The sequence below is a fragment of the Lingula anatina genome, chromosome 1 (assembly GCF_051362555.1).
Source record: "Lingula anatina isolate TDL-2025a chromosome 1, LinAna3.0, whole genome shotgun sequence".
In the NCBI taxonomy this organism is placed as follows: Eukaryota; Metazoa; Brachiopoda; class Lingulata; order Lingulida; family Lingulidae; genus Lingula; species Lingula anatina.
In genome coordinates, this window is record NC_141767.1 from 56,945,490 (window position 1) to 56,969,175 (window position 23,686).

General features: G+C 34.3%; 2 protein-coding genes across 3 annotated transcripts; both read left to right on the plus strand.

The window, feature by feature from the left end:
* The first annotated feature begins 40 nt into the window (after nt 1-40).
* Nucleotides 41-19,485, plus strand: LOC106172139 (branched-chain-amino-acid aminotransferase). Of its 2 annotated transcripts, XM_013552750.2 has the most exons (11): nt 41-191; nt 990-1,070; nt 1,529-1,729; nt 12,530-12,640; nt 13,557-13,676; nt 14,235-14,395; nt 15,729-15,871; nt 16,166-16,254; nt 16,382-16,450; nt 16,854-17,000; nt 17,411-19,485. In XM_013552750.2, exons 1-11 carry the CDS (start codon nt 147-149, stop codon nt 17,450-17,452), a joined length of 1,209 nt encoding a protein of 402 aa, XP_013408204.2. In that variant the 5' UTR covers nt 41-146; the 3' UTR covers nt 17,453-19,485. The 2 variants fall into 2 exon arrangements, with proteins under 2 accessions (XP_013408204.2, XP_086858918.1); XM_087002792.1 differs by lacking the exons at nt 41-191; nt 990-1,070; nt 1,529-1,729 and adding an exon at nt 9,816-10,466.
* Nucleotides 19,486-19,635: 150 nt separating this feature from the next.
* Nucleotides 19,636-23,519, plus strand: LOC147764813 (uncharacterized). Its single transcript, XM_087002791.1, has 5 exons — nt 19,636-19,897; nt 20,026-20,193; nt 20,588-20,868; nt 21,341-21,526; nt 21,772-23,519. Exons 1-5 carry the CDS (start codon nt 19,756-19,758, stop codon nt 22,516-22,518), a joined length of 1,524 nt encoding a protein of 507 aa, XP_086858917.1. The 5' UTR covers nt 19,636-19,755; the 3' UTR covers nt 22,519-23,519.
* The last annotated feature ends 167 nt before the right edge of the window (nt 23,520-23,686 follow it).

Genomic DNA, 23,686 nt, shown 5'->3' on the forward strand with positions numbered 1-23,686 from the left:
TAAATGTAATTATTTTATGACCCACTAACATAAAATTTGGCGCAGTGCATGAGAGGACGAAATCCTATATTTCCAGTGTAGCATTACTGAAAAACCACGTGTCTTTGTTGTGGTTTGGGGGGAACTTGAATCGAGATTACTTTAAAATGGCGACTGTCAACAAGGTCATGCTGAAAAGGATCCGAGATTTCGTAAGTAATACATTACATGATCAACAACAACAAAATCTTTAAATGCATGTTAATTATTTTATGATATTGACTTTGGTTTTGTATGTCCACGTGATAAAACGCAGTATTAATTGCGTTTTTACATGTCCAAATCAATTACCACGGTGGTTTACCGCTTCTTCAAGTTCTTGACCAGTGAAGGTTTCTTGATCAACAAAAAACAGTTATTGTAAGAACTGGTGCCTGTCCACTACCTTCTACCAGGGCCAAAAATTGATTTTTACTAGATAGTTACTGATATGTCACTGGTTAATTCATGGCACATTTTTGCACTGTGTGGTAGAGAAAAGTGCACATAATTAATCTGGAGCCTTGGGGAGAGACACCTGTCTACTCTAATGACGTTTTAACTTTTGTGATAGACCAGGAAAATGACCTTATTAACTGAGAAAAACTGGGGTGACAGTGAAAGTTACGTTTTCGTTATGGATGTAAAACTGCGAAATGGCAGAATCTTTATATTTATGATGCAAAACATATTAATGTTGCTATTATTACGTTTTATTAAAATAAATTGAGTTTAATTACTTATGAAACAATACTTCCAACATGTAGATCGATGGACTTAGATAATCAAAAAAGGTTTCAAATTTTAATTTTGTTTTCACCTAAATTATTCTAACTATTTTACATATTTATTATTTGGAAGTAGCATTTAAATGTATATATTGACCTACTTACACATATATAGGAATGAATTCATTACCTTCTTTCACATACCTACAACATTTGCAACTTTCATAATAATTTATATTCCAGACCTCATTATGTCGCCCTTTGAAACATTGTGGAAATATAAACATAGTCAGATGTCTTTCAGCTTCCTCGAGCACTTTCAAGGTGAGCCTGAGTCTGATTAATTCTCATACATACATGTACATGGGTCTCTGTAGTCACAGTTAACATTAAAGCTGGTGCCCTACTCTTTTAAAGTTATTATTATTACTAGCATTTGTGTATGTGCAGTAGTGCTGATTACCAATTTTTCTTTTTCAATCTTGGCAATCCTAGCTTATTTTGTCCAAAGCCCCTCTCAAAAAGGAAAAATTAACAGAAATTTTAGGATGATATTATGTTTGAACCAACAGAATCTGCTTTAAGAAATTTATTTTAATTTAATGACAAAGTTACAAAGCTGTTTTACTACTTGATAATAGTTGATTTAGAGAGGAGGATTGATTTATCAGAAATCATTTCATGTTCCATATAAAGACTTTGTTAGTAATTTAGATATGAATTTGAACTTGTTACCCATCAGGATTTCAAGTTACAATTGTTTGTATTTTAAATATATGTAGTATGATGACTTGGAGATTGAACTTTCCAAAACTCTGAGACCTAAGCCTGATCCCAACAGCCTTGTGTTTGGGAAGGAATTCTCGGACCACATGTTAGAGGTGGAGTGGCACCGTGATTCAGGCTGGGGAAAGCCTAGGATAACCCCCCTCCACAACCTGTCTCTGCACCCTGGGGCCAAGGCACTTCACTATGCTGTAGAGGTAAGGGATAGTGGTGAAATTGTCTATTCTATTCCATGTAAAAAGAACACCTGTATTAACTGAAAGTTTCAGCCTAATCCCTGTAATAGGTCAAGGTTTTGTTATTGGCAGGTGAAGGTGAATTGAAGTGAAAAGGAGTTATAATTCTAATTACTATGCTCCACTTTGCAAAACCCATATAGTGAAATCATTGGGTATTGTTTGTACATGTCACATTGATTAGTTGTTTTTCTTGCATTTGAGTAGACAAACATTGGAAATGCCAAGTGATTATCACAGTCACCCTATGAGGTGATTTAAGATAATAGTCTCCCCATGAGGAGGTTTGTTTTTGTGTTCTATGTAATATTTTCATATCAGGGTAAATCCAGTGGAATCTGGGAAAGCATTTGGTGAGGTGAGGTAAGTAGTAATGTAAATCATCTGAGATAATGTAGAACCAGACTGTGAAACTGAAAATTGTGCAAAATTCACTTGAGGCAGGGCATTTCAGCAATAAGGGTGAACCTCTACATGTTAGGAATGTCTTTATTGAAAGAAATAAAGTAGTTGCACTCTAAATTTATATGTTTAGTTTGGCACTTTTGTGCAATAGACTGTATAATAGAGAACAAACAAAATTATACATGCAATGGATAAATTCTGACAGTTTTAATATTACATTGCCACTATACTAGTTGGCTATTATTTATGACCCTACTCTCCTCCAAATCCCATGAAATCTTGCTTGATTTTACATTATTTCAGGAGTCTTTGTGCTATCTCAGATGATTCACATTAGCATTGGTTATCTTTCAAATTTTAGGATCTATTATCACAAATGAAGTTTTATCCCCCACAGTAATCAAGGCTGATTGTCCTATGAAGCTGAATGAAATGCTTGTCATACCCAGAATATTAATGATGTTAATTTGTTTTACAAGTAGATTTTTTGAAGATTTTTAAGAGGAGTTATTTGCTTCAAATTGAAGTTTATTTTATCCCCACTAATTTGATTTATGAAAAAAGAATCCTATAATTTTTTGATGAAGATAAAAATGAGCATTTCATTTTATGATTCAGGTGGTGAAGGATTGAAGTGATCGCTGCATCTTTTTATTTCTTTTTAAATTGACTGATGTGTTACAGGGCTGTAGTACTAATTCAAGTAAAGTAGGATAAATAAAATATTCAAAGGATAATGTACAGACTGCAGCTTAGAGAAATAGAAGAAAATGTATAGAGACAAACATTTTTAGGATATCTGAGAAAATATGTAGGCAGTGAATTCTTTTGTAGCACATGTGATCACATTTTGATCAGTACTTTGACAAAGTGTCAAAGTACCGTATGTTGTGTATGAAAGAAAAAGATGCAGGGTTCACTGATATTGAATTAGAAAAGAACAAAACCAGGTGATCTGCCGATAAATAAGCTATTTTGTCTGTCACTTCTGTTTGAAATAAGCCTCTTATGTAGGAGCTGTAGTAATACGTACATACAATGAAATAATACAAAGATACAGAGTTAACAAGAAAGGAAAACTAATACATTATTCCTGTGGTAATTATATATTGTTTGAGCAAATACAAGGATATAACTACACTCTATTAGGGACCATTCCCGCAGATATTTGGATCGATCTATCTCCCTGGGGAGTCTCACTAAATTGCTATCAATGTAACCGGCTTAAATGTCTGTCATGCCTAGTAAAGCTGTTAGGGGGTAATTATCTTTACCCTAGCTGATTCAGTAGGTGTGACAGACATTTTAGCTAGTTAGGTTGATAGCAATCTAGTGAGATTCCCCAGGGAGTTAGACCGATCGAGATGGATCGATCTAGGCATGGGAACCCAGTATTACTCTGAGCACTATTAAGAGCACTATTAACTTATGATAGATTTTCAGTTTTGGTTTTTCAATTTTTTACACATGCAAAATTTAGTTAACTACTCTGTGATGTATTGAATTGGGGCTAAGTAGCAAGTAACTTAAAATAAATGTACTCTTTTTAAAGAAAATCAAATAAAATGATTGTTGATACTACTGAATTATGACTAAATAGAGATATTTGAAAATAGGCTAAGATGTAGTCATGTGATGATTAAAAAAATGTAAAAAGGTTTTGTAGAAAACGTATGCACATAAGCTTCATCATCATTGGAAGAACATCCAAGAGTCCCACATTTTCCATAGAATCTGCAGTATTCAACTTAAGCCCTGCACTTTCTGGTCATGCTGACTGATTTAGTTACTAATTTACTCAAGTTTCTGACTTTTTTGTTCTCTTCAGCTCTAAAATGTCTGTAACTTTGCATTGGTTGTTGTATAAGAATTGCTTTGTTTCACAAGTAAACAATTTTTGAGGTTTTAGCAAGTACACTCGGTTCAGGAATGTTAATTTGATTTATCAAATGTGCTTACTAACAATTAATTTCATAGTATAATATAAATAATGTTGATAAATTGATCATTAAAATGAAGACATCAAAGCTTTTATTCATTTTCTCACATTATCTATCATACATTTATCATAAATGCCTTCATGTACCTTTTTATTTATTTTTTTTGCTGATGACAAATCAGCTGCATATGGATATTGAACTGTGCTTTCATTTCACATAAAAAATCATTTAGTGCAGTGAAATTCTGAAAAAGAAAGTAGATAATATGTGTTTTAATTGTTCATTCTTTTGTTTGGTTTGGATATTTTGAAGAACAAATCCCGATGTCTTAGTGAGGCGCATTTGAATATCACTAATCGTTGGATGCACATTTAACTGGTGAAGAGACAGGCCAGAAGAGATATGAGGCCCATCTAACACAATTTGATACACAATTTTCAGTTGGCATTGCAAGATACATGGTTTAAAAAAACTCTTTCACAATATGAGAGGTGTATGATAAGTATAACATCCTTGAAGTGTTATAAGTAATGTATTTTGAGTAAAATGTTAATTAAAGGCCTTTATTGCCTTTCTGCATAAAATGGAATTTCATTGTGTTAATTTTTTTTTCATTTTTAAAGATGAAGTGTTGAAGTAATTATATTAGATATGAGGCTGTTATAAACAAGCACCAATTGTTATTCAAAATAGAGAAAATTGAAAAAAATAACTTGCTCTTGGCAGTTATTTTTGATGGCTTTTTCGTTGCATCAATCTTCTATCCTTTGTATTACTTCAAATTGAGGTTTCTTTTTTAGAAATTTTATGTCCCCCCTGTGTGTATGATTAAACCATCATTTATTTTAATAGCTCTTCTATAGCATGGAGTGTATAGTAGTAGTTCTGCTTAACTGGACTGCGACCCCTGTCCTCTCATGCACTGCTGAGGGTGCTTATGGATCTGACAAAAACCTGCTCCTGGTGCAATAGGTACATTTAGACAAGGCAAACCTGTGTGCAAGCTTGTTGTGTTTTAGTGTCTGTAGCTTTCTTAGATTGAAATTAAGAGCTATTAGTGTGCTTTTGCCTAAGCTGAGACCTTATGCAAGATGTAATGCAACATACTCAGTTCTCTCTCAGTTTTCTCTCAGTCAGCCTTGTACTTGTAGCATGTGTTCTGGACAGTTGGTAGAAAGACTATCTTAAAAGTAAAAAATGTTTTTGAGATGGAAGTGAACAGATCTTGTGAGTCCAAAATATCAAAACTATTAACTATGGTTCTTCTTTTATTCTTGTGTAAAATAAACATCATTCTGTTGAGATGATTTAAAAGATATTTATCAAATATGAATTATTCTAAATATATTTTTGCCAACATGCTTTTATCTATCTTAAAGATTTGATTAGGATAATTGAAACATGCTTATTGATCATGGTGAAAATCAATGTGAAATTTTGATTTGGGTTGTGTTATGTAATGGTTTAAGAAGAAATTTTATTATATTTTACCTTTTTGAGGAAAAAAAAATATATATATATATGGTAGTTAAGAAAGCACAGAAAGATTTTGATTAAGAAGGTCATGTGATGATTGCCATTTTTTATTTCAAGCGGTTTGTTTGTGATTACAAACGTCATATTAACAGCTTAAACCACAATTTCATGATGCAAGCCCCACAGTATTAACTGAAAATAATTTGGTCAGCTTTCATTTGGGCCTCATGCTGTTTACAGTCGGGTTCTTTTTCTCAACCCTGAACTATTTTCAACATGGCAGAAGATACCAGGAACTGCATGTTGGAGCTTTCAGAAATTTAAGTCGAAAAAGAGTTACAAATAAGATACACGAAATTGAAGAAATGTTTGCACCAACTTGCAAATATCTATTTTCTATTAATTAACTTTAGCTCTTATAATAAATATCAAGCATCAAATGAATCAAACTTTTATACAGTGTAATGCATTCTTGTTCTGGAATACACGTACATGCCCAACAGACAGGTGAGTGGACTTGTGGTTTGCTATTTATATTGTGGTCTTTGCAACAAGTATTTTTATGTTGGCACCTTCAAATTGCAGTTTATTTGGCTTTCAGAATCACAAACCAGCAGCTCAAAATCACAAATGGCAATTTTGTTTAGATGGCCTGATAAAATGGAATGGCATACCAAAAAAATTAGTTGTCTTTGATTTTAAAAGTAAACCTTAATTGTTACAACTGTTTACAGTGTTCATTTATCATTTCACTTCCATTACAGTATGTTGCTCGTGTGAAGAAAATGCTCCCAGTGGGGTCCCATTTAGATAATCTCATATAAGAACTGTACTTGCCACCACAGATAGTTAAATAAAGAGTTGTTATATAATTTGACATAAATGAATTAGAACAAAAAATACCTAAAATGTCCTCACCTGAAAGTAAATGACAATAGTTCTTTTTAACAGACATTTCAACCAAATCTAATGCATTCTTCTTATTGACTGCATAATGCAGAATGCATTTTGTCTCCCAATTGTTTATGAAAATTGTAACTCACCTTATTTACAATAGAAAACACAGTGGCCACAATTTGCTGGCCTGAAGGCTGAAGGCAGTGTTTTCACCTGTAGACTTCTGACACCTTGGGATGAAGATCTGAAACTAAAAGAGTTCTTAATGTATTTTATTATGTTTTTAACAAAACCACAATCTTTGGTTAATGACTTATTGTCCAGTTAAAGAATGGGGAGCAGGTTCCACCTGGCGGTGGAGGGGGCGGAAAGAGTTGGTTTATTAAGATGGTTTAGTATTGTGATCTTGGCATGCTCCTCACCTGTGCTGTGGTAGACTTGAAATGCAATTGTAAAATATTCTGTTCCTTTGTGTAGATGGTTTGTAGTTTTTATTATTTTGGATGGAATCTTTCAAGTATGAAAAAAATTCTGACTTTTTCTCCCTTTTTTTTAAATGGGTGAATCCCATTGCAAGTGAAAGTAATCCTTAGCTTATCTCTTGACAAGGCGTGCATGCTCTGATGGTAGAGCTGTAAAAGACCCATTATTTCCATTGTATTTCAATAAGATAATTGACGTGGAGCGGGTCGGAAGGTTGCTATAGTTATGGAGATAGAAAAGCTTTTTGTATTCAATACGTTACCCTGCAGTTGTTTTGTACCACTCTGTAGCAAGTGATTTGATAAGATAATGCACATCAAGGTGTAAAAATATGTAATTAGCTTTAATCTGACATATATGGCGGAATGTTGTGAATTTATAGTTAAAAACAGGAAAAAGGAAAAAAATTTTCATTTGTAACAGGTACATGGAATTATAATTTGACAATGATACTTTTTCATGATTGCAATCTCTCTTGGCCATTTCTTTATAGATATAAAATATCTACCAAGAAAAATTATAATGTTCATGTGAATAAGAGTATTTTGATTAAAATGGAGGTTTGGCTTTGCCTGATGTTTTTACCTTACACTCATTAAAGTCCCTTTAAAGATATCTCGTACTGCTCAGTTGTTTAGAAGTCTGCTGCTTAACCAAGCATGGTATATCACAATGGGCACATTTTTGACAAGAATTATTCATAGATTAAATTCATTATTATGTAGATTACAGGGTAAGCTCTGCATTGTTTTGAAATTCAAATTGTTTTTGTTACATTTTAATAAATTAGATGTTTATCTGAACTAAAATTTAGTGGCATGTCTAGTACTATGATAAGGCATCCTTTTTTATAACAGTATACGACAGCCCTTCCTTCTTCTGTGTGATGGGTACAAATGCATGTAAAAACTACCACACTTCTTAAAATGAACTATTTTTCCTTCTTTAAATCAACTGAAACCAGGCATTGGTGGATTTTAAGGAATTATTCTGAAAGGATTTTTAAAAATATTTTACTCTGTTATTTACTTTGTCATTTAGGGTGTCATTTTCAATAGATAGTGCTTTCTCCCAACTTTCTAATTAGTTCATTTTGAAAAAATCTGTCATTTGTAAACTTAATGTCACAAGGTGAGTTACATTGTTTAAGTTTCATTGGAACTGCCCTTTATCTGTATTTATGGGTCTGCTATGATTTTTTAGCTAAATATTTTTTGCACTTGGAAGCGTGAACCTTGGTGCGAAAACAATGGGTTGAAAAGGGGCAACTTGGCAACAATGTTGTCCTTAATAGAGATCTTAGAGCTATATACTACAGTTGATAAAACAAAGCACATTAACTTTAAGAACATTTGAAAGATTTGCCTCTTGAACATGAAACTGCCTTTACAAATTTTTTCATTTGAAAATTGGATCAGATTATGATTTTTAAAAAGCCAGCCATTTGACAAGAAATGAAAAAATACAGAAAACAGCTTGTGCCTCTTATTTCACAAATGCATTTTTTTTTTTTTTTTTTTTTTTTTTGGTTTATTGTTGTTTTATGCATGTGTGTGCCTTCCATGTATTTGGCTGTTATATGTTTATACAAATGGCAATATGACACAAATTGAGGAAACCTAAATGTCTCTGATATTCTCACAGATAGCACAGTAGCCAGGTGTAACAACAGAAAAAAGTCATAACCAATTTAATGCCTTCACACCCTCTTACTCTTGGTATTCTGAGCGCGCAAATGGCCTGGGTGTCTTTAAACCTGTAAAGAGCTAATGGCTGAAAACAGTGGAAAAACACAATGAAATTAACCATTAGCCTTGGCTTTATCACCAACTCACAAAGTTAATTTTCAACAAAAGCTATTATTATCTCCCTTCATTATGCTAATTGAATGGGGTAGGCATGAAAACTGTTACAGGTATTTTTATCGTTTGAATTTATTGCTGTCTGCTGCATTTTACAGACTGAGCACTGCTTTATTGTATTGTTATCCTGAATGTTTGTGCCTGTAGAACAGACACTTTGATGGTTTCTTAATTGCTCTCTTTAACACCTCTTTTATCTTAATACCAGGGAAGCCCTGAGCTCAGACAATTCAATGGACAGGAAGGAAAATCATCTCAAAAATTAATTGAAAATTTCTTCTGTACTTGCTGATTTACAAAATATTTCAAACTTGAATTGAAGAACATTTTTTATGGTAATTGCATCCAGGTTAACTCTGTACAGTGCAAAAAATTGTTGCTTATGTTGTTATTTGACTTGCTTTGATTAGCTCTACACAAGTTTAGTCAGCAAGTTTGAAGCAATTTTTAAATAATTGATACATTATCATAATTGTTACACTATTATAATATAACCAATTATAAATCAAATATGAGAGTAAAATGAAGTGAAAAGTAACTTCCTACCTGTCTGCAATTGTCTTCAAAATTTGGCATTGTGGTGACTTCATACACAACAACAAAAATTTATAGTTGATAAATTATTCCGATTCCAAAGAAGGATTGTGGCCAGGCATGTGCATATTTCATTCATTGTGTTGGGAGTTGGCTTTAGCTTAGAGCTGACCAAAACAATGACTTGCAATTTGAGTATTGTGTGGCAGCCAGGTTTCAGCCCTGCAGCTGTTGCAGCAATCCTTGTGTCGCCGTTGTCTTTTGCTGTCAGGTATGTGACCATCAAAAGAATTACATTTTTGAGTCAAGTGCCTCTTTCATCTAAATAGAATAACTTTTGGATTATTATTAATTTATTACAGCTTCTGACAAAATTTGCATATACCCGGTAGTTTTTAATTTCCTTCAGGTCAGTTTTTCCCCTTTTCTCTTTCTTTTTTTTTTTTGTCAGTAATTTTTAAAAATATAATCTATATGATAAGATAGTAGTGAGTTGCAGTATGATCTGTCAGATGTGGTAGCCCCATATTGTCACAGTGATCCCGCCACGCGACTTTGCTGCAAACTATGTTGTCAGGCACATAGTTTGTGCGAACATGTTCAGGTTGTTAACTAAGGCTGATCGGATAAGAGAAAGACCCATGGCAAAATACCTTGACAAGCATGTCCACTATAGTATGATGAGTTAAACTGAGAAGTTATGCTGTGAAGGATTTAATGAAGGACCATGACCTTTGATCTCATTTGAATAATAATATCTAATTTTCATCTTTTTTTACTGCTTTTGATATAATAAAATAAACAGAAGGGTATCATTATAGCAAGCACCTGTGGTCATATCTCTATCCTATTATCACTCTGGGAGATCTAAAGACACTCACTACAGAAATATGTGCTACACCTGAATTTCCTTCAATACAAACCTAGGAGGTCTGGTTTCAAAGGGATTTTTTCTCTTGTATCTCGGTAACCTGCAATTGTCAGGTGCCCATGGATAGCAGCCATTGTTGTAACATGTCATAAGTGAGGAGTGCTGTTAGCAAACATGGAGACAGTGAGGAGAGAGGCGTACCAACCAGTACGAACATGCACACCCCAGGCGTAAGACTTGATGTGAAGGCCTGGAGCTTGCCAAGATATTACTTATGTTCTTAACACACTTCTTTGTGATTATGGCTATTTTTCTCTATGCCATTTTATCAGTGATTTTTTCTCTTAATATTTTTTTTCTTTTATTTTCATTTTTGTTTTGTTTCTTTTTATTTTGCATATTTGTCCATTTTTTCTTTCTCTTTTAAAATCCCAGTTAAAATGCAGCAATACTTACACTATTTATGTAAAAATGATTTTATGGTTTGATTGTAATAGAATTTGATATTTTAGTTGTCAACAATTCAAGAAATTCTATATAAGAGTCTCTTCCAAAGATCAAATTTAAAAATAGCATTCACTGAAAATACTCTAGCAGAAATATTTTTGACAAAAACTGTTTTCTTCCTTTTAGGGTGTTAAACTTATGTCTTGACATTTACTGATTCATTTCTTTGCTTTGTTAGCTATTATATCAGTGACTTCTGACTGAGAAATATAGGAAGCCTGAAGCTTAACTTCATTGTTATAAAATTTTATCTCTGTCCTGAATGGCAAAACGTACCATTTGAACAACCCATTCACAGATATTGTAAGTTTATGTGTATATTGTTATCACTGGATCTCTTATGCTGTTGCTGTCATTGTCAGATAAAGTATCCATTGTTCCATAAATCCCAAACTGTGTTTCTGAGATGTTTGTGGCATTTACTGTTAGGTTATGTACAGTAAAATAAAATGTAGGTCATGTTTAAAAATTAACATTACAATAATTAGTCTAAGAGTATTTTACAAGGGTATTGGCGTATCATTCACCCCTGAATTGCCTACCATCTAATTGTTTTAGTTGAAATCTTTTTGGAGATTTAATATGGCTGAAATACAGATCAAGTCTTTAACTTTTTATTTCTTGCTGTTCCACACTCGATAGCTTGTCATTAAATTTGAGCGCACTTTCCTCTAAATACTGGGAAATCTTACTGTTCAAAAGTGCACCTAATAAATAAAATACAAAAACAGCCTATTCATTTTGAATGGACTCTGAGGAAAATACATGTATTCTTCATCATTGTTTTTTATAGAGAAAAAATGAGCAATGATTGATATATATTCAGAGAATACAAAAACATGAACAAGGTGTTTCTGTCACCACCTATGACAATCTGATGGTACCAGACAGATACACCACCAACAATGAGCACTCAGAGAAATCTGCCATAGTTTGCAAGAAAAATCCATAAGTGCCTTTATGTCTCTGATCTGAAATAAGATGGCTGCACCACACAATAAACATAACCCACACGAAATAATAGGCCATCACATGTAACTGATGTGTTTAAGGTTGTTTTGTGTTATGTAGGGTAGAGTTCTTTTTCTTTGACTTAGATATTATTTATTGTTAAGTTTTCAGCCAAAAGGATCCATGGGAAAAATAGATATACATGTATTATATGTATTTAGTATTACAAATATTACTATTAATTTTTTATTTTTATCTAGAACTAGAGGGAAGTGCCTATTTGTTTGGTCTTTCTATCACATCAATATTCTGTTAAATATTTACTTTCAACATCAAATGAGAAATCTTTAACCAAGTTAGTTCTGATCTTTTATCTCTATCTTTAATTTTCTCAACTCTCAGTTGATGATAGAGAGCTCTCAATTTATAACATTTGCTTTGCTTGCTCTCTTCAGCTAGATTTTCTTTGACTATAGACCACCAAGCACTTTTTTTCCTGCTGATGATACCTGGTATAATTTGAGTAGGGAAGGAGTTTTAATCATATTATGCCTTCTTTACACATGACTTGAATAGGGAAATAATATCATGGTGAAGTAATGTTTCCAGTTTTCTTATAAGAGTAATGTATTGAATTTTGAAGATATAATGTGTGTAAATAGAATAGTGAACCATACATGTAAAATGCAGCTCTGTAAGTACTGTATTCTCTTCTTATCACAATATTGGGATTATTCTATATATTTAGACATGGTGTGGAACTGAAATAGTTATATTTCTATCTTTATATCATTGTTTTCATAAAGATAATGCTTGCATATGCATCCCTTTTCAGCTGTTTGAAGGAATGAAAGCCTTCAGAGGAGTAGATGGCAAAATAAGATTATTCAGACCTGAAGAAAATATGAAAAGAATGAACAACTCTGCCACAAGATGCTGCCTGCCAGTGAGTTCATTATCATTTCAGATAGGTCTTTTTTGAAAAAATTAATAAATTATTGTAGACTGCATATCATGCTTTGCTGCCAGCTGAGGTTAGATCAAAAATTAAAAAGACACCATGTCCAAAAGCTAGTTGACTTTGTTAGAGTTCACTTTAAGGCCTGTTTAGTCAGTTTGTCTATGGATGCATATCCATGGCACGTATGGATACATATCCATGGTACGTATGTCAGGGCTGCCTCGGCAGGATATGATTGTATTATTTTACAGTGGGAAAGTGGTGCCCATGCTACAACCACTCTGCAATCACAATGTCCTTGTCCAGTGTGATGCATGGTGGAGCAAGGCTGGTGACATTGTTATTGGCCTCTTTACCCCCTGCTTCAATCTCTTAATGCTGAATGCTAAGTGAGGACATAGCAGGTACCATTTTTATGATGGTCTTTGGTATGAACTAATCTTGGATCAAACCATTGACATTCAGCTCTAGAGGAGAGGCCTTGTCCACTTGAATCACCCAATATGGTTATGCTCACCTAAGATAGAGAGATGCAATATAGAAAGAAAAAATTGCTAAAATTTGTTAAAAGGTGAAAGCACTGTTGGGTATTGGTCATTTATTATCTTTCTCTAGGAATATATTCTTAAGCCATGAAATACAAGTGAAAATGGAGTGAAAAAGACTGTGGTGAAGAAGTGAAAGTGACTGTCAAATTGCCATCATATTTTTTCTTTAAGATACTGCTCTTTTTCATTGAAAGTCCAAGACAAAATCAGTATCAGTATTTATTATTAGTAATTATATATATATATATATATATATATATATATATATATATATATATATATATATATATATATATATATATATATAAGAGATCTGCATTGACATATATGTAACAAATACTTTATATCTCTAGAATTTTGATGGCCTAGAGCTGCTGAAGTGTATCAAGAAACTAATCAGGGTGGAAAAGGATTGGGTGCCACACTCAACCTCCAGCAGCCTGTATATTAGGCCTACCTTCATAGGAACTGAAGTAAGTGGAATGTGTAGGCTTAATTGAAATATATCAGGCCTTCCTTCATAGGAACTAAAGTATCTTGAACATGTTGGGCTTACATGCAAAGGAACTCAAGTCAGGTAAATGTCTCAGGCCTTTCTACAAAGGAACTAAGGTAACTCACCAGTGGAATGTGTCAGGCCACCCTTTTTGGAAAAAAAAGAAGAAAGATTTGTAAAGGACATGGAATCACTTGTTCAAAAACCACATGCTCAGTTGTCTTAAGTTGTACAGACTGTGAAGTAAGAAGTGTCCGTCACTTCATCATCTGGTTTTGCACACTCAATATAATCAATGTGTCTTTATCAGGAGATTTGGTTTTTCTCTCTTACTGAAGTGGGAGAAGAACCAAGTCCTGTAGAGATACTGCAGAATATACACATTGAAAGATGTTTTCAAAATTTATCTTCATGGAAAAATAGTTGCCACATCTTTCCCCCATTCTTGGCATCCTGGATCTCTTTGTTGAATTAATCTCAAGCAAAATAAGATTGAAATTAATTCCTCTGATGCCATATTGTAATTATTTTCCAGCCTACTCTAGGTGTGACTGTTTCTAACCAGGCTCTCTTGTATGTCTTGGTGGGTCCAGTAGGTCCGTACTACCCAACAGGAATGAAGCCAGTCATATTACTTGCTGACCCCACCTATGTAAGGGCATGGCCAGGTGGAGCAGGAGCTTCCAAACTGGGCAGGTACAGAATAATAGTTGATAATTTTTTTCATTATGCCACACTGATTAAATTTTATGAATGACATCTGTATATTCATAAATTTTCTCCTGTTCTAAAAAAAAATCACCTACTCCGAACTCTGGAACTGACTGCTATCACCACTCGAAATGCTGAAAAAGCCTGGGTTGTCACAAAACTCCCTTTGGTAGCAAAACCTCCGGAATTTGTCATAAATATTACTTCCTGCATATGCCTATTGCTGCCTAAAGCAGGTGCAAAAATTGGTGGGTGGGTGCATCATGGGCATCAAAATGCGTGCATAAGCATAAAAGTTCACAAGAAGACGGAGGGGGTGATTATTGATTGGTATGCAGTTGACATTGGTAATTTTATATTGGGTAGTTAATCAGTGGCTGTAGGCGTTGATTTGGACATTTGTGCTCACAAATATGAGGTTTATATTAGAATACACCTAATTTGTTCACAAGGCCTGAAATGAGAGCTGACTCTTTAGTATTCTCAGTAGTTTGTATGGTACAAAGTATGGGATGAAGAAGTTGAGAGCCAAATCTCTGGTATTTTCAGTTGTTTGTTCAATATACAGATGAAGCAGATGAGAGCTGTTTCTTTAATATTCTCAGTGCAAAGAAAGACTTTTTGTTTGATACACTGATATAAAGCAGATGACTTCTGACTCTTCAGTTTCTTTAGTGCAAATAAAGACGTGTTGTCTGTATGGTTCACTGTGTTCCGTGGTGCAATTTTTGCTTCCAGCTGTGTATTCCTTTACTTAACCACCTCCCCCCCCCCCCCCCCAGCATTTATTTTTGGGTTTCCAGAATATGTCATCCATAAAATTTAATCAGTGTGGCCTTTTATAATGATTATTTATCTGGACAAACACTATGTGACTAGATTTATAGCAATTATTTTGTGCACTTTCATTGTTAAATGGGTTCTTCATCATTTTTAAACTGTCACCGTTTCTGTCAGTTTGTCAATTATATATATGTCCAGTAGACAGCTTTTCTACCTTTTTTTTTTTTTTTTTTCAATTTTTTTTGTGGTATGCAAAAAAGCAGTGTTGAGATAGCTTAAAATCAACATTTTCAATGGATAGGGTTACTCTAAAATAATAAAATTCTAAAATTATAATTGTCAGTCAATGTAAGATATAGTATTAAGTTATACCAACTTGGATTACAATACATATTTGCTTTGTTTTTAATTGCCCTTGAATGATGTATGCAACTTAAAGTTTCATATCTCAGTGCGACTTTTTAGTACCATTAATCAGATGTAAATTACACAAATAACTAATTTACCTGATGAAATTTTTTCCACTCATTCCTAGCAACTATGGTCCCACCATTAGCATCCAGAATATGGCTGCCCAGCATGGGTGCCAGCAGGTACTCTGGCTGTTTGGAGAAGAACAGAACCTTACAGAAGTGGGGACCATGAATATATTTGTGTACTTGGTCAATGAACAAGGAGGTATGAGGCTGAAGCAATAACCTTATGCTTGTGTTAACTTATTGTTGTACTAAGATGTTTGAAGAAGTATAAGATATATTGTGTTTGTTGTAATATATTTTTTCTCATATTAATCTGGTCACATTTTACATGGTAGTGTTGAATTTGGTATAAGTTGTATTTTTAGGGGCTCTTTTTCAAGATAGAAATACATTAATGTTCTTAGTGTTTTCAAAGCTTTTTGAAGACCTTTGTCTCTGTAGCCGTTGTAACCTTTGTTGGTACTATAACATATCGTTTCATTTTTTTCTTCAGAAAAGGAATTGGTTACTCCTGCTCTCAAAGATAATTTGATATTGCCTGGTGTGACCAGAAAAAGTCTGCTGGAACTGGCTTATGCATGGGTAAACATATTTTACATCTGTGTCCTTTTAATTTGGAAAACTGTTTGCCTTTTTTAAAAATCAATAAAACACAATACTTTTAAACACAATACTTTTCTGATTTTGATGTTGTTTTTGTTGCATTTAGGGACAGTTTAAAGTGTCAGAAAGGAGGATAAACATGGGAGAGTTGACCAAAGCTCTGGCAGAGAAAAGGGTGAGTATATATTTTACCACCAAAGCTAATGCAAAGAGGAGAATGAGTATATAATTAACTAAGTATTGATAGAGAAAGGAGTCGGTATATGAATGACTAATGCTTTGGCAGAGAAGAGTAAATATGTAGTTGATCAAATGAAGCCCTGGCAGAAAGAAGAATTAGTTGTTTGCCCAAGCTTGATAATAACTTTGTATGTCAGATATCCTAAATGTGTCCCAGTCTGCTACTGTAGTTCAGAAAAACAGGAGCGTGAATAGTCTTGTTGATTTACAAAGTTTCATATTAAATTTGATGACAAGAATAAAAATGTGTCAAAACCTCTTATACAGGAGGTTACAAATAGGACAAAAGAAAAACTGCAAGTTAAGGCCTCTCTAATTGTAAATTTATTAAACTATAGGTATTAGAAATATTTGGAGCAGGCACAGCATGTGTGGTCTGCCCCGTGGAGAAGATACTTTACCAAGGAGAATTTCTCCAAGTGCCCACCATGGAGCAGGAAGACTCTCTAAATGGCAAATTCTTCCAAGTGCTCACTGACATGCAGGTAACAACACTGATATGATAATGATATGAGGTACACAATGTGTAAATCCAGATTCTATGTGCTGCACCCCTGATGATCTTAACTATATAGAAAAGTACAGACTGAAGGAGTTAAACTAAGCTTATTAAGTGTAAATGTGTAAAGTTCATATTAAGTACTTTTTTTCAATCTTGGAATGGTCTTTGTGACACATGTTCTTGTAATATACAATTTTTTTCTTAATTTCCCTTTTTATTACCAAGGCAGGGAAATCCAGAATATCCCATTAATCCTTCTAATTGGATTCTAGTTGAATTATGTGTTACATGTACAAATAAGGACTTTGTTTTTCTTTAAATAAAAGAAATAAATGATTGTTTAATAAAAACCCTACTTTGTCATAATTGTTGTGTAAAATGATTTTTTTTCAGTATGGTCGCCAGCCCAGTGATTGGATGGTAGATGTTGACTAGAGGATAACAAGGAACATGTCACAGGTTTTATAGGTTTTACAAGCTGGCAGCTAATAGCTTATACTTTAGAAGGGAATATGATCATATTGGGGTGATAATGGAGCTACAAATTATGGTTAACATGTAACTAATCACACTCATGAAGGCATTTTTCACAAGGCCAATTCTACATACATTTCCACTATAATGTTTTATTTGACTCCAGTATGAATAAGAATCTCTGCAAAACGTACAAAGAAGGTTAAGGATTTCACCATTTTTTAACATTCTCATCATAATTGTTCTCATAGTGCGCACATCGAATAATCATATTCCATTAGTTCTTTATGGCACAAAAATGAATCAATATGGCATTATGATAGAAGTTTGATTTCTGATATTACCATTATAACAGATTACAAGGTTATATTTTACAGCAGTATTTATTACAGATATGTATTGTTATAGCACAGGCAGCTATCAGAATCTCATCTTTGCATTTTAGCAGAAGTACATGTAGCTTGAAGTAGCTTTTGTCTTATCAGCTTTGGCAACATAATTTCAGTCAATATAAAAATAAAACTAGTGCATTTTAACACTGTTAGTCATCTTTTTGTATGTTCATGCTGAGCATTGATACTGTTTACAGAGTACCAAGTAAGCAGTATGCTGTGCTTCTACAATTTCTGATCAAGTCACAGACTTGGCAATAAAAATGCTAAGGTTACAAAATGTTCGCAAAGGTGATACGTTCATGTTTCATTGTAACAGAGACAGCTTGTTACTGTGTTTTGTGTGGGTTATCACATTTCCATATTTATTTATATATGCATACTGATATTATGTATGCCCATACTTCTTGGCCCAATACTTATTTTTCATTAATTTTTTTGTTTTTTGGTTAAATGCTCTCCATGACTTTCCTTTCTGAGAGATGAAAGTAATGCATTAACTTTAAAATATTGACTTAGATATACCAGTGAAGATGGTTATTAACAGTGAAAGCATTGCACAGATGTTAGGATAAAAGCAATATATATATATATATATATATATATATATATATATATATATATATATATATATTGACCAAGAATGATTTTTGTGTGTTATAGTCAAACATGATGCTCAACTTCATCATTGTGGCAGCTCACTTTATCAGTACAGATTAGTTATCTACATATCAGATAAAGTTTTTGTTTGTGTTACAAAAATCTCATTTTGTTTGCTGTAGTTAGGTTTTGTTCTATATTTTTATGTATTGCTATTTTATGACTACATGTGTAGATATGATGATATTATTTTTATGCTTTTGCATTAGAAAAACACAAGGTTTTTATTTCTGGGGCACAGAAAAAAGTAATGTCATATATTCCAGTAATTTTATTGCTTTGTGATTGAAAAATATAAATGAGGTCTTTTACTGCAAACATGTCAGTTAGTGAACACACTTTGTTGAGTATTGTATCTGGACAGGAGCCCCTTCCCAACATTTCTAGCCACACACGCAGAGCCATTTGACATGTCCATTAAGAATTTTTATTTATTCATCAAAACCACTCTCAGATTTGATGTTTCAAAACATGGAACTTGAAAAAAAACTAGTTCGATGGCAACATGGATAAAATACTACAGAGTTTGGAGGAAAGGGAAGAAGGGCAACTGTCATGATGACTAATTCATTTTAACAACAAGCTCAAGAGATACAATATCTGGTTTCATAGAAAGTATAAGTGTGTATTTAATTTTTTTATTTGCTCAGTTATATCAAATGTAGTAGGTATGTTTACAGCTAATGCTTATATGCCCTTTAAGGTTACATTACCAATCAGTCTAGTCATTATGATATTGGTTAATTTGATATTTTTTTCTGCATTCCTATATACAGTTATTGGATTGAAAGGTGTGCTTTTATGCTAACAAGTATTTGTCCACTTGAAAATATTTGTATGTTGAAGGTTTAAATATCAGAATGCTTCCTATTTACACAAATAAGGCACAGATATAGTCTTGTTAGTAGTATATACAGCATACCAAATAAACTATTGAAATGAGACGATTTGTTTTTATTGCACATGTATGATTGCTGTGTACCTTAACAGTTCAGCCTGAGTATTGTTAGGGTCGTATGGTGGAAGAGGCAAGGGTGACACCTGTTCACGGTGATGAGATTTGCGTTAGCACATTGTGGTAATTGGGAGTGTTATTTTGTTGCACATTGTGATAGATGAGAGTCCGGGTACCTGTGCATTTTGTTTGGTGGGACATGGGCGTTTGACTGTTCATTGGTTGTGGATATAGGTTGTGCCCAAAAACACAGTTGAATGCAACAACATAATTATAATCCAAACCTCTGCAGGCCAATCACACTTAGGTCAGCTTTCTATAACAGGAACAGAACCTTGGCGTATGCTGCAAAAATGTCGAGTCGACGAAATTTAGACAAGTTTTCTTCTCCTGCATCCGGTAAGTTCTTTTTACATTATTTTGGGACCAAAATTTTGTTTATTCGTAAACTTGCCGCTTCTCTATCAATAAAAGCCAGTAAAACTTTGATATATAAAAATGGTCTTCCTTATTCTATGCCCGCACAGCGTCCAAGAGTCATCGTTTGAGAGAACAATTAGAACATGCTATGCGATTAAACGAAACTGGTCGCTTGCAAAAAGTGATTCAAGAAATCAAATGGAGCCGCACTCAGCTCACTGGGAGAATCATGGAGGCAGCGGAAGAGAGACTGCGGTTTCTTAAATGTAAAGATGGTAAGACGAATTAAAATTCCTTTCAAAATTCCCACCTTGGGATTTATAAATGTTTTTATTTTGAATGCTTAGTGTGTTGTGTAAAGCTATTACCGTTTTGTCGGGTATTTATATAAAAACGATGTGCTACAAATTAAATTTTTTAGAAGCTAGAGATTTTGTCATAATGCTTTACCTCTTTATTGCATTGTTCTCATGATTTAAAGACGGACAGAGTTGTTTTCTGCCTTTGCACTGTAGCAATATATTTCAGACTTTTCTTGTGTGAAACGGTTGTCGAAATTTGCTACTTACCTGAAACTACAAGAACGAACCTTGCAGCCTTCTACAGACCAATATTGCATCTCACAAGCAAGTTTCTCTGCTTAATTTTCTCAATTGGGTTCAATTACAGCACTCCTGGACTCAATTCAAAGGAAGGACATGCATGCAATGCTGAGGTCAATAACGGCGGTGGAAACCCAAGGCTATGCTGTCACCCTTCACGACGACCTCCATCATGCTAAGCGATTGGTTGAGGTGTGGGAACGAGTAAAACGCCTGAATCATCATGTCTCCATGCTGGATAGCGCTGCCATCTGTGAGATACGCCGTTACACGACGCCACCTCCCGTATTACATAAAGTCATGATTGCCACGCTCTTAGTACTCGGAGAAGAGGAGGAGAAAATAAGGGTATTGAAATATTTCAATGGACATTACAATCGCTAATATTTGAAACCCCTTTTACAGAATGATTTAATTTAAAACAAAATGTCTGTAAACTCCCCGAGATTATAACCAACTATCCTTGACCCGCCCATGCACTTGAATCGATTTTTTGTTCCATTTTTTTAATTTGATGAAATAGTTGTAAATAACTGGCCAGACATTTAGAACGCTGTGTCTTCCTGTCATAAGGAACTATCGACATCAGGTACTTTTAATGTCTAATTTTAATGTCTGTAGCTTTGCAGGACACGTAGAAAGTATGAATTTGGGACATTTCAAGCCCTTACAGAATGCCTTTAACCAATATTTGAAAAAAAAAATCAAGAACATGTTTATACGTTGGGCAGTTTCATTGCCTATTTTGTAAAAGGAGTTCGTAAAAGTATACAAGTGTTATTTATCAGCGTTATGGTAATGCATAACACATTTATTTCAGAATTGGAAAGAATGCCAAAAGCTCTGCAGAGTTGTTGGAAATGATGGGCTTAAACGCCGAGTTACAGAGTTCGAAATTGAGTGTCTTCATCCTTCAGTTGCATCTCGCGCTAGACATCTTCTTCATAACATAGATGTGAGAGAGCTGCAGGAGGTATGCCGAGGTGCCGCAGCATTCTACTCCTGGGTATGTGGACTGTTGTATTTAAAAATCATTTATATAGACAAAAAATGCAAAAATGGAAAATCATAATGCAAGAAAAAATTAATCACTTTTAATCATAATTCTTTTCCGCTGGCAACTTTCATTACACTTGGCTGTTGAGATTAGTAGTTCGGTTAAGCGTACACTTAGTATGCACTTTTTAAACATATTTTAAGGTGTATTATTTGTCTTTTCACGATTTGTTACCTTGTCTGTAAAATTTTCAGACACTTGGCATTGTTGAAGAAGTGGCATACGCTTACTATGGCACCGCACCATACATCCACGGCCGGGTTCCCAGAAGAGATATATCCAGGAGCGACAAGTTGTTCGTCCCCTCTCATTACGTAACCGGGAAACAGCCACCAGTGACATCCCGATGGCACCTAACCACGCCTCCTTTGATGACCCCCTCCTATGGCCCGCCAACCTGGAGAACGCCATTATTTAGCACTGACAAAGTGCTTTATCCAACACCGAGTCATCTTCGCCGCGAGATGTTTGACTCTGATATTTATGGCCATTCTGGTCGCAAGAATTCACAGAATTATGTTGCAAGAACCGCTTCTACTTTTGCTGAAACGTCCACTTATCGAAAACCGACATCAAGCATGAACAACGCAAAGTCTGCAAGTACCAATTTCAATTCTCTCCGGTCAACGCAACCCCAGGCGTCGCCCACACCAACGCATAATTTTCTTAGAAGAAAGAGCGTTCCGGTGTTCAACAGTGCCGGAAACTCTCAGCCACCAACGTTGATATCGACTGGAAGCAACAAAAGTGCATCAGGGGTGCCGAGTGCAACCGCTAGGAGCCCGACGGCTTCGAGAGCAACGACGGCATGGAGAAGGAAGAGTATTTCTGGTCCAGTCGTTGTAGAAAGTCCGACTCCTACGGTCAAACCACGTAGGAAGAGTATATCTGGTCCCGGAAAACTTTCTGTGACCAGTAAGACTTCCGCCATCAATTGCTGACAGTTCTGTTATCTCCATGAATATGACGCAGCACATATTGTTTTTATTAGATATTATATTATTTCCAAGGCATTAACTAACAGTCGTAGCGTTACTTGGGCAGGAGAAGCATTTGTTAGTCCCCAAGATTTAGATATTACTAATAAGGGAGAATGACCCAAACTCCCGTTGTAAGGGATATTAGCATGCCTCGTAACCTCATATCTCTGGCGACGAGCGTGTTGACGGTCGTGGATTTTCATTTTTACGTTTGTCTTATGTGATTCATATTTTTAAATAACACATCATAGTCTGATATCCTCATTCCTTTGGAGCAAGTAATGTATTACTTGGCAACTTGCCAAAAATTATATCAAGGCAGCAATATTGACAAACGTTGTACATTTTAGTGTTTACTTCAGAACATCATTGCAACTTATATACAAAAAAGAAACTGTTCAGTCTATGATGTATGTTTCAGATGTTTCACTGACAAACCTAACGTTTGGGCTAGAGCGTGCGTGCTACATGATATACCGACAATTTTACTATTTAGACTAAAGCATGTTTTATGTTGAATGCAGAATTTTTTCCTGCTCTGTCTAGAGCATCCGTGTGCAAGTCGATCAACCATATTTGTTTTAAGATCATGTAAAATAATGTTTATGTAAACAACCCTCTGTCTTTTGAAGGCATTTTTAACATGTTTTATAGTATATAATACCAAACCTACCATTGTCGCAGACCTGTGTTCTATTTTTTTTCAATAAGTGCGAGTTTACAGAGAGGAAAAAGTTAACCAGTTTTTCGCCAATCTCCTCTCTTAACAACCTGAATCCGTCGGTAGTGTTTTTTTTCTCAAAACTGCTGGTTTGAAATCATTTACATGTTACAAGTGTGCTGCGTATAATATTTAATTTAATTTTTTTAATTCTCAGGATGTGAAGTCACTAATATTTTACTTCCATTTTATAAACGTTCCATCTAGTAAATAGTGAAAAATATTATTAACAACGTCTTACAATTATTCATCCTGCATTGAATTGTACAGGTTGTTTTCTGAAATTATATTTTAATATATATATACGTCAATAGTCAATAGTAGGTAAACCATGGCCTCCGTCCTGTTGAACTATCGATTTCTGTATGAAAGTGGAAAAGAACGTGGATTTTTACTCGTTTTTGTCCT

Coding starts and splice junctions, on each gene's coding strand:
- LOC147764813 (XM_087002791.1), top strand. CDS start 19,756: ATGCAACAACATAATTATAATCCAAACCTCTGCAGGCCAATCACACTT. Junction 19,898..20,025: donor GTTTTCTTCTCCTGCATCCG/GTAAGTTCTTTT, acceptor ATGCCCGCACAG/CGTCCAAGAGTCATCGTTTG. Junction 20,194..20,587: donor GTTTCTTAAATGTAAAGATG/GTAAGACGAATT, acceptor GTTCAATTACAG/CACTCCTGGACTCAATTCAA.
- LOC106172139 (XM_013552750.2), top strand. CDS start 147: ATGGCGACTGTCAACAAGGTCATGCTGAAAAGGATCCGAGATTTC. Junction 1,071..1,528: donor CTTCCTCGAGCACTTTCAAG/GTGAGCCTGAGT, acceptor AAATATATGTAG/TATGATGACTTGGAGATTGA. Junction 15,872..16,165: donor CTTGGTCAATGAACAAGGAG/GTATGAGGCTGA, acceptor TTTTTTCTTCAG/AAAAGGAATTGGTTACTCCT.